The sequence below is a fragment of the Atta cephalotes genome (genome assembly GCF_000143395.1).
Source record: "Atta cephalotes unplaced genomic scaffold scaffold00001, whole genome shotgun sequence".
In the NCBI taxonomy this organism is placed as follows: domain Eukaryota; kingdom Metazoa; phylum Arthropoda; class Insecta; order Hymenoptera; family Formicidae; genus Atta; species Atta cephalotes.
The window spans coordinates 1,111,371-1,123,147 of record NW_012130065.1 but is presented as its reverse complement, the minus strand read 5'-3'; the positions used below and the strand labels follow the sequence as shown (position 1 = coordinate 1,123,147).

General features: G+C 30.8%; 1 protein-coding gene across 1 annotated transcript in view; it reads right to left on the bottom strand.

The window, feature by feature from the left end:
• The window catches only part of LOC105617718 (twitchin), a 95,417-nt gene that overhangs the window by 40,695 nt on the left and 42,945 nt on the right, over positions 1–11,777 (bottom strand). The window contains exons 56-67 of the mRNA XM_012199275.1: positions 5,449–5,574; positions 4,690–4,834; positions 4,408–4,547; positions 4,177–4,321; positions 3,929–4,070; positions 3,742–3,866; positions 3,309–3,662; positions 3,018–3,224; positions 2,633–2,941; positions 1,836–2,426; positions 1,209–1,514; positions 410–712 (exon numbers count right to left, since the gene is read on the bottom strand). Coding sequence (XP_012054665.1) covers positions 410–712; positions 1,209–1,514; positions 1,836–2,426; positions 2,633–2,941; positions 3,018–3,224; positions 3,309–3,662; positions 3,742–3,866; positions 3,929–4,070; positions 4,177–4,321; positions 4,408–4,547; positions 4,690–4,834; positions 5,449–5,574 — 2,893 coding nt within the window. The remainder of the gene's footprint in view (positions 1–409; positions 713–1,208; positions 1,515–1,835; positions 2,427–2,632; positions 2,942–3,017; positions 3,225–3,308; positions 3,663–3,741; positions 3,867–3,928; positions 4,071–4,176; positions 4,322–4,407; positions 4,548–4,689; positions 4,835–5,448; positions 5,575–11,777) is intronic.

The following is an 11,777-nucleotide window of genomic DNA, read 5'->3' as shown; positions in this document are numbered from 1 at the left end:
TTTAAAGTTTTAAAGGTTTTTTAGGTTTACGTTAAACCTTTTAACTTAACGTACGGTCATATTATTTATTTGTTCGTATTATTGTTTAGTTTGTATATATATATATATATATATATATATATATATATATATATATACATATATATTAAAATTAAAAACTTTAAAAAAGTCACTACATTTCCATGTTCTATAATGTTTAAAATATGTTCAGTAATTTTTTGTTCAGTGATTTTAAAGAACAAAGCTGTAAATACAGCAATCAATTAAAACGTTGGAGTCATTTTGCCCCCTATGTGACATACAATTCTCAGGAGATGTGATCACGAAGAGTTAAGCATTAATACTAATAATTGGATTGATTCTGTACGACTAACAATAAAACTTATGAACTACAGTAATTTTAACTTACAATTCCGGTGTTTGCACAAATGATTGTCTGTAGGTTCGCTTGGCTCGCTAGAACCGGCCTTATTGTGAGCGCGAACGCGAAATTGATACACCATCTTTTCTTTAAGACCTTCAACTTTAGCCTCAGGTGTTGAGTCGGTAGTCTTCATTACCTCAACCCAATCGACGGCGAATTTATCCTTTATCTCGACAGTATAATGAGTGATCGGTCTGCCACCGTCGTTCTGCGGTTTCTCCCATTTCAAAGATACACTGACATTATCATAATCAAAGATTTGCGGCTTACCAGGTTTGCCGGGCTCATCTGTCGAAAATATTATATAAAATTTGTCTCAAAACTTCATTAACAGTACCTAATTAAATTAAATTAATCAAATTAAATTAACAATATTTATGTTGTCAAATTTTATTTTAAATTTTAATTTCTGCCTACTTAATAGTTTTATTATACGATAATATTCTTCCAGGGACTTCCACGGGTACTTTCTATATAAAGATTATATTAGGGAAAAAGTTCGTGGCGTTTTTCCCGTTACATCTAATGGGAAAAACGCCACAAACACTCCCAAATATTTTCGTGGATTTTCTCCATGTCCAGATCCATTCTTGGAATGTTAACGTTTCGTGAATCTTCCACTTCATCGGAGCGAAGAGTAGCCTGATAGAGAATCAGGCTACTCCTCGTTCTGATGAAGTGAACCCGCGAAACACATAATCTTTATAGTTTTATTATCTATTTTCATCCAGAAAAATTATTAATTATTAGAAATATTAAGTTTAGAAATTAGATATTTTCTTACCGTAAGGATTTTTCGCGATAATGGCTTCCTCAACTTCCAAAGGTTCAGATTCGCCTTCCTTATTGACCGCTTTAACACGGAATTTATATTTCTTCTTGGGCGTTAGACCAGAGAACGTGAAAACCTTCTCGTTGGGGCTTGTTTCTCCGGCAGGAATCCATCGTCCAGTATCCAGATCCATTTTTTCCAATACATAGCCTGTAATATCGGTACCGCCGTTATCCTCCGGCGTATCCCACTTAACTTTAACGTGATCGGAGCGGACTTCCTCCACTTTGAGAGGTCCTTGCGGAATCGACGGCTTGTCTGTAAAAAGATAATGAATTTATACGATGTAACACAATTTTCTAATAATATTCTACAATTAAAAAATCAAGCAATAAAATCAAGCAATAAATATTTCTTTGCCATAAATTTGAATTAATTATTTTACTCTCAAATTTATAATTTCTTTCAATTAATTAAAAATATATTTTATTTTCTCGTAAAATATATATTATTTACTATAAATTTTTGTGTAAAATTTCCTTTAAAATTTATTTTAATTTAATCAAGAAAAATGTCAATTAAAAAAATTGTTAATTAGTCGAAAAAATATTGAGATATTAAAAGATACAATTAACTCACCAAGAACAACAACGTCGGCAACGCTTTCGCAGGTGCCAGAACTGTTCGTCAATACTAATTTATATTTTCCGGAATCAGGTCTGGTAGTCTTCCTAACTGTTAGTACAGTATTTCTCTCATATTTGTCAATCGTGACTCTTTCGGCCGAATCCTGGATTATCTCTTTCTGGCCCAGGAACCAATGCACCTCTGGTTCTGGCTCGCCAGCGTACTTGATATCGTACTTGATGACTTGACCCTTTTTGACGACTAAGTTTGTAAGACCATCGCCAACAATGTATGGCTTAACAAATCGGCACTTAGCGATAATTGGTTTAGTGACATCAGACGGTTCACCAGGACCTGCCTTGTTTACTGCTCGTATCCTAAACTCGTATTGCGTGCCTTCTTTGAGACCGTCAATAGTCGCCTGAGTCACGTCGCCTTCAATCTCCTTGCCCGTTACCCATTCCTTGCCAAACTTCTCCTTGTACTCAATTATATAGCCAGTAATCGGAGCTCCGCCATCATTTTCGGGCTTTGTCCATGTCAGATCAGCGTGATCTTTGTCCCAATCAGTTACGTCGACATTTGTAGGTTTGCCTGGTTCATCTAGAAGACACAAAAATATTTTCATTTACTTCTTTTTACCTCTAATTTATATTTACGAATCACCATCCAAATAATGAGATTAAATTTTTATAATTAACTTTTACATCTAAGATCATTTTGTTATCTCCTTTAATTTTTGAGAAGATATGAATTTTATTGTAAAAGATAATATTAATTTCTACTCTAATTAATTTGATAAAATTTACCCCATGGATCCTTGGCTAAGACTGGTTTGCCGAACATTGCCGGTTCGCTGGAACCGAGTTTATTCACTGCTCGTATGCGGAACTTGTATTCCCTCTTCGCAATTAGATCTTCGACTTTGTAGACACATTTTTCGCCTGACATGACTTCACCCACGCTATCCCATTGAGACTTTAAGCTAAGATCGAGGCGTTCAATAACATATTTCATGATGGGTGCACCGCCTTCATCCTTTGATGGTTTGAAGGATACGACGCAAGAATTTTGGAAAATCTCGTTAACTTCAACGTCGTACGGTGGAGATGGAACGTCTGAAAGAATAATTAATAAATACGAAAAAATAAGATATATTATTTTATGTACAAAAAAATTTATAAAAGTACAAACCTTGCATAACAATATTGACATCCTTTACTTCTTCACCCTGATTATTACCAATTTTAATCTGATAGATACCAGATGATTCGCGTTGAGGTTTCTTGATTTTATATGTGATTTTATCCTCACCAACGACAATTTCAACGTCCTTGAGAGGTAGAGGTTTGCCGTCTTTCATCAGTTTCGCTTCTACTTGACTCTGCTTGGTGCCATCAACTACAAATTTCAAAATTTTCCATTTTATAATACATTTTTACATCATAAATTTTATCACATTATACATAAGATGTGAATCCTTACTTTTGAAAGGCACGACAAAGACCAATGGAGCGCTGCAGGGTCCTTCGACTTTATCGGGGAAGTCAACGATCGGCTTGCTTTCGCCCTTCTTTACAGTGAGCTTACAACTGCTCGTTAGCTGACCACTCTCGCACGTGATCTCGCCATCGTCTGTCATTTCCAACTTATTGAAGACCAACTGGTGCTTACCGCCGCCCAAATTCTTGATCTCCACTCTCTCATTAGGTTCGATCTTCTCGCCGTTAAAGTAGAATACAGCTGGCGCGGTTTGATCTTGAAGTTCGACGTCCAGCACCAACTTCTCTCTTTCAACCGCGACAGTATCCTTCAACTTCTTGTTGAAGCGATTGGCATCTATAATTTTCGAGAAGATACATATAATCTTTTTTCTTAAAAACAGTGAAAGAATTAAATTAAAAAATGTTATATTTACAGTTTATCACAATTTCAGCTTCGGTCTTGTCTGCGTTACTCACGCAAGAGTAAAGTCCGGCATCGGTGACTTTACAATCTTTAATAACGAGCTTTCGTTTCCTGCCTTCTTCCTTAATTTGTATTCTAGTACAGAAATTATTTATTAAAAAAATATTTTTAAAATAAACAATTATGTAAAAAGGTACCTTTTATCAGGCGTGATTGCTTGATCACCCTTGAACCATTGGACTTCACCCGCGGCATCATCCAGTTCGCAAAGTAATGTCAAGGTTTCCTTTTCAATCAACTGCTGGTGTTTCAGCACTTTGACGAACTTATAAGGATATTCTAAAAAAATATATATATATTAAGTTTCATATACGTTTAAATTAAAGTTTTGTAAATAAAAAATTGTAATTGAATTATTGTGATTTTTTTTTTAAATAATACCTACCGACTATAGTGAGTATGGTTTCGGTCTTATCCGTCTGCTTGTTTATCTTGCAAGTGTATTCGCCACTATCTTCGAGAGTTGCGCTCCTAATCGCCAGCCGGCACACGCCGGACATATCTTTGGAAATACTATACTGATCTCCATCCTAAAAAAAATAACAATGGGATTTTTTAAATACTGCAACGTTATAAATATTAAATATTTATTCGAATTTTCAGCGTAATAAATTACCTCAAGTTTCGTTTTGCCTTTGTACCAGGAAATTTGCGCCATATTAGAACTAACTGTACATTCCATGTAAGCTTCGTGCTTTGTAAAGCCGCTAGTCTTTTTCGATAACGGCTTTAGGAAGGTATACGTTGGATCAGGTTCTGAAATTAAAACAATTTCAGAATTTCAAAATATAAAATTTATGTAGTGTAAAAGTTTGATTCTTAGAAAGAAGATTTATGATTCTTCTGAAGTTTGATTCTTAGAAAGAAGATTTATTTTTATTCAAATTATGTTAGGTACCATCTACATTGAGAAAAGCTGTGCTGGATACGCCAGCAATTTCAATCGTATATTTTCCAGTGTCTTCGACTTTGGGTCCAGAAATAACGAGCTGATAACAATCCTCCTCGTTTTTAAATTTGTATTTCGCCGATGGGAATAATTCCTACATAAAAAGCAAATTATTTATCAATTACTTCAATCTTTAATCTGTTTTTCTATAAATTATAAAATGTATTATACTTTACTCAACTCTTTTATACACTAAAAAAGAAGTGTTTAATTTTAAGCTAAAACATTATGTTCTTCTCTCTATTTTTTTAAACACTTGGGCCCATTTTCACAATATATGGTTATCTAAAGATTAAAGGTTGCCAACAGATTCATCAATGAAATTCATTCACGAATTTCTTGGTTACCTTTAATCTTTAGGTAACCATATATTGTGAAATCGGTTTCCTTAGTCAGGTTAGATTGTTCCATCTTTCGGTAAACTTCAGCTCACTGTCTTACTTTCTTATGCTCTTATTCTTTTACTCTTTTGTTTATCCAATAGATAAATTATCACAAAATTTTTGAAGATGGAACAATTGGCCCTTTAAAGATGTTTTAGTTTAAAACTTTTTCCATAAACAAAACACTATATTTAGATTTAAAATACATAGTATTTTCAATCCAAACACATAGTTTTGTTTATTGACCTCACACTTTTTTTTCAGTGTAGCTCGTAAAAATAGAAAAATATAATTAAATAATGTTTATTTCTGACATAATACTTACATCTTTTCGGAAGAACCATTTCGGCTTGCAATTCGGTTTCGAAAAGTTCGCTTCGAAGACGACCTTTTTATCTTTGCCTTCCTTGGCATACTGATCTACCAGTGGCTTCAGGAAACTTTCTTGTTTCTGCGAAAAAGATATCATCAATCAATTATGAATCATATTCGGAGATTTAATCAAGAAATCCAGTAGTAGTATTGTTCAACATTGACAGCAATCGCTTTGCCAGGCTACAAAAAAAGTAGTAAGAAAAATCGGCGAAAAATTTGAAAAATGGCCACTGCCTCTCCGTATGAGCAGAAGAACGGAAGGCGAGGATGAAAAAAGGCACGAAGACGAAATCTCTAGAAGGGATTCTAGAAGGAAACTTTAGACAAAAAACTTGCAAAAAGTTCGGTCGATCGTTCGTCGACAGAATTGGCTTGATAAGCTTGTCTTCAAGTTCATGACTTATCATGCTTATTATTGTGATCATGCTTATGATCTAGTGTTAAACGGTTTTGAGGAAAAAAGAGTATGTTGGCTTCCTTGAAAAAAAATAAAAATGTATTTACTATTGCTCGAGTAAAATGCGCGAGAAGATAGTTGCTGAAGAAGGCTTTGTTTATAATACATTCAGAGACGACACCGATGAAGAAAGATATTATTTGATGCAAGGGAATCCAACTGTGAATATTTTTGCTGATGTTTTAATCAGTCTTATTATTAAAAAACATTTAATAGATTTCAAGAAGTTAATTCTATTGTAATAATAAATAATGTTTAATATTAAAGTTTGCATTTCAAGTAAACATTTAAATCAATAAATTTAAAATATTGTATTTGATATTCAATTTAACTTATTTTAATAAGTTAAAAAATATTTGAATAAAAAATATATTAGCTTATAATCTTATTTATTAATAATAATTTAATTAAAAAGAAAAAGTAACTTTTTCCAATTGTGTTGTAAATTAGCAACTTTTTATAAGAAAAATTTGTCACAGATTAGGATCCCTGCAAATAAATTTTAAACAGAATATTTTCTCAAAACATAAGAGAAGAATTAAAGAAAGTTATATTATAAGTCGAGAGCCAGAAGATATAACAGAAACGACGTAATTTTGATCTTAAGTAATTAATAAAATAGAATTTATTAATCGAAGGCAGAAGAAACAGTAGTAGAATTTAGGACGAGACAATTAATTTATGTAAGAGAGTCGTCCAGAGAAAGAGCTCTCAAGCGAATCAGAGACAGAAGATAAATAGATCGTCGAGTTTCGAAGACTGTCGAGGCAACAGTGACAGGCACAACAGATAATCAATATCACGTGAAATTATTGATGGGAAGTTCGATTTATAGAGAATCGATCCAACCTCCGTCTTGGTGAAGTGATGCAGGATTGGCCAGTCGGGTATTAATTCGGCCAGAGACGGCCTACGCGATCCACTATTCTAGAAACAAGAAAAGACACATCCACTATCACAGTATCTTTTCGGAATACGTCGTGTTGATCTTATTCGCTGATCGCTTTCAGCGGAGAGCTATGATAGGCTTTTATTTTGAATTTAGTTGTTATTGCTAACTTTATTTATATTTGGTTTTATAAGTTTCGTTATTTCAGATTTTCTGAATCAATTGTCGCTCGTCATTGTGAGTTGTGTATGATTAACTGCAGTAATTACAATCATTAAATAGTAGTTTAATAATTCTACAATTGTTAAGTTATATTAAATAAGTTGTTACAGAATATTATCAAAATATAGAATATTAATAATAAATACTATATTAAATATTATTAAGCATAATATATAATTATTATCACAAATTAAAATATTTGAATATCATAAATATATTCCATGTTTATTAATAATTCTACAATTTTTTAAGATAAATGTGAGTCACATAACTCAACAGAACGAAGTTTAATAATAAGGAATGTTATTTGAATAATCTAATCTGTTATTTGAAATATCTATTGTTTAAATAAGATTTGTTTATTTGACTAATGATCTTTAATTCAAAAACATCCATGAAATCGTGTGCATGCGTGATGATAAGCATATGTGACAATAAGATTTATTTTTAATTAAGCCAAGCGTGAGATGCATGGATTTAATTATTACAATTACAGAACCTCGATTATCCGACTTAACGTAAACCGGATTTATTAAAGAAGTTGGATAATCAAGATATTTTATTCTATTAAAACATGTTTTAGATAGAAATAAGATTACGACGTTTTCGATTACGTTAATCGAGATGTCGGATAATCGAAGTAATTCTATATCTGTAATTCCAAATTAATTTGTGTAATGCCAGTATCAGACTAGAGAGAGAGAGATTGCGATTAAGATTAAAATTGAGATTGAATTTGACCAATCAAATTTATTAAACTTGATATTGATTTTCTATCTTCTAATTGCTTAAATTAAATCTCAATCTCAATATCAATCTCTAGTCTGATAAAAATATAAGAATTCATATATATATTAGGTATGGGAAAAAGTTCGTGGCATTTTTTCCATTACATCTAACAGGAAAAACGCCACGAACTTTTTCCCACCTAATATTAATAAATTTATATTTACTCCTCTGTTTCATAATTATTTTAAATTTTTATAAAATTATTTAGAAAAGCGCAGGCCAAAGGGATCTCTCAATCGTAAATAGTCGCAAGAATTTTAAAATATTTTTTGGAAAAGTTATGAATTTTAATGTAATTAGATACATACATAATTTTTGAAAAAATTTGATTAAAACAAAAGTATGTAGATAAAAAAATTCTTGCGAATAACTGACTGGCTTTCGTTTTCAACGATTTATTCGGTTTACATCCTTAGTCGGATTGATGTAACACCTGCCTTAATAAAACAAAGAGATCAGTAATTTTAAATACTTACATCGCGTAAGAGTCGATCTCTTTGCTGTGTTACAAACAGAATTATGTTTTATTTCGCTCAAAGGATCAAGAAAATCTAAAAAACACAGGGATATTCTGGCAAATTATGATATAAAATGATGAAGTACTGGAAAGTATTGTAGGAAAATTTTATCTTAGTGTCTTTCTTAATTCATAAATTTTAAACAATTGTTTATGTAATATGTTATGATAAGATAATTATGTGTTGTGATATTCAAATTTAATTAACCAGAATACCACGCAGGAAATAGAAGCCTTGCGGGGCGGTTCTGCTCTCTGTTTCATGGCTTTTTGGAATTTAATACAAGGATGCATTCCCTTAAGATTTTTTTTTCGCGAACCTTCTCCTTGGCGTGTGTCGCTAGTTTTGGCCAGTCGACAATTAGCTCCTGCAAACTTGGCCTGCGCTGAATGTCGAAGATATCCTACATGCCCGGCATACACACATCATGGTTAGAGTCACTCTTATACAATTAGCCAATAGCGCGCGATCAAAGAACTCTGATTTAAAGAAATATCTGATAAAAATTTAAAAAAGAAAGATGGCAATTTAATTAATTAATTAATTTAATTTTAATATATTAATATATTAATTAATAATATATTAATTAATTTTTTCCGATTGTATAATGCGCTTTTGTCATCGAAACATCTTATATGTATTTAATTGTTGAATAATTTTTATTTATAACTGTAAAATTCATTAGAGTTCTTATCTTGTCGTTATTTCTACATATTTAAAGATAATGCTTTTCTCCTAATGTGCAAAGTGTCACATGCAATGTTTGGAATAATGCCAATTACATCACACATTATCGATAGTTTTCTAGGAACTTTTCAGTTACGTTAATTATTGTGCTTGCTTGTTAATAGAGAAATATATAATAAATGTAAACATATACAGCTAGCCCTCAGTGTGCGCATCATAGTCATAAGGGAGAGAAGAGAGTTTGAGAGATTTAACTCACTGAAATTTTTTATTCTTCTTATTTTAATTATAAAAAATGCAACTTTATTTTTGATTTCAAATAATTTTCTTGTTGTCACAAATAAAATATTTTTTCTCTTAGTTACAGTTGTATAATTTCTGAAACTTTCATTAATTAGAGCTTTGTTAGGGTATATGTATAAGGAAAATTCTCGGATATATCCCCCTAGTGCGATAAAATAATGTTTACAATATAATTTCCATGTACTTTAAAATCTTGAATTATTCAATTCTTCACAATAAAAAATCAAATGTATCAATCCAGAATTTGAATAATTTAACAACTTAAAGGCACAAAAGAGGGATAGATGTAATAATAATTTAAAGTGCAGCATTAACTCTATAAAAGTGCATATGTTAAAAATGAAAAAAGAAAGTTATGTTGCTTGAGCGATAAAGTGGAGATAAAGGGGAAGTAGAGAACTTATATAGCAAAACTAAATTCCCAAGATAATAATTTTAAAAATTCATATAAACAGGCAATTGGGAATTGGCGCTGTAAACGGTGTGCAGTTTTTGTTTCTTTAAATTAATTATATATTATATCATTATTTGTACATGTTTCAGCTAATATTTTAGCCTTCTTTAGCAAATTTACAGTATATATTATAATACGTTCGTTATCCATGACTGGAAATCTAATTAATTGTAAATAATAATTAATAAGCTAAAAAACATTTTTATGTCATAATCAAGAAAAACTTATCCCAACTGACGATTATATTGATCAATTATTAAAATAATAAAATAAGTAGTAATAATAAATGAAGTTATAATAAAATTAACGATGTAATTAATAATAAAATTATAATAGAGATGAATATAAACGATAATATGATTTAACAAATTGTCAAATGTGTTACTGATTAACAAGAAACGATGAAGATCAGTATGAGTTCGAGCAGTATCGCTATTCAACTAAGGAGTGTAATGGTTTTATCCTTTAAAGTTATATTTCATTACAATTTTATTATTGATTACGCCGTTAATTTTATTATAACTTCATTTATTATTATTATTTATTTTATTATTTTAATAATTGATCAATATAATCGTTATATCATTGTGGGGTAAGTCTTTCTTGACAATGATATAAAAATGTTTTCTATCTTATTAATTATTGTTTACAATTAATTAGATTTTCAGTCATTACTACCATCCAGCTTTCAAACTGAGAAATGTTTATTCTGAAATGGATGTTACTGCCACATAATGATATCAACTGTTACTTCAATGTACATCGACTTTTATAAGATTCATGGATAACCAACGTATAATATTATAACACATACTGTAAATTTGCTGAAGAAGACTAAAAGATTAGTCAAAACATGTACAAGTAATGATATAATATATAATTAATTTAAAGAAACAAAAACTGCGCACCGTCTGCAGCGCCAATTCCTTATTCCAATTGTTTATATGATTTTTTAAAATTAATATAGCAAAATTTAGATAACGTGAGAGTTTCAAATCTTCTAACATATAACATTCAAGAAATCTACTATTCTATAATTCTTTTTCACTTTATAGAGATATTCTATAATTCTTTCCCACTTTATAGAGAGAATAAAATTATTTATTTAAAAATCTGTTAATATTTAAAGAAATAAAGTCTGATTGTAAGTCCTAATGTTTCGTCAATCGTAATTTAAAATCGTAATCGTTGTATTGTCATTGTCACTATGATTTATTATGTAAATCGCTCGGGAAAAAGAACCTTGAGCCAGCTCCAGTTAGTTTCACCCTTCTTGTCGAGAGAAATTCGAAAGATCTCCACACCCGCTGACAAGATGACTATTTCCTCGCCGTCTTGAAACCAACCCGATCCATGCTGTTCGCTTCCTAGCGACTAGGAGACAGAGGTAGACAAAGAAGAGAAGAGAAAGACACAAAGAAAGGAACAGGCAGAAAATGCATTCTGAGATCTTGAAGATGTACTCTATCTTCAAAAATCTCTATTAAGTTGCCGTTAGCTGTAGGCTAAATGAAAATATTACTTAATGTATTTAATTATCTATCCAAAATATTATTCTGTAATATTATTTTAAATAAAAAATGAAAATGTTCATTAGTTTCTTATTTTAATTTGTTTGTAATTAAATAAAAGGGTATCTTGGTTGTTATAATATAATTGTCAAATAAAAAAAGAAACAAAAAGAGAATTTCAAATTAGAATATAGATTTATAAAGTCAACAGGCGGTATTAAATTTATGTTACATATCTAACATTGTGTCACCTGTTTTTACATTCATGAAGACACCATCAGGCTGTTAATGGCGTGCTGAAATCGCATTCGCACATCTCCGTTATGTATTACATCGATGGCGATTATAAATGTGATGCGTAACCAATTTTTATTTAAAAAATATTACGCACACTATATATATATATATATATATATATATATATATATATATTAGTAATTAATTTAAGT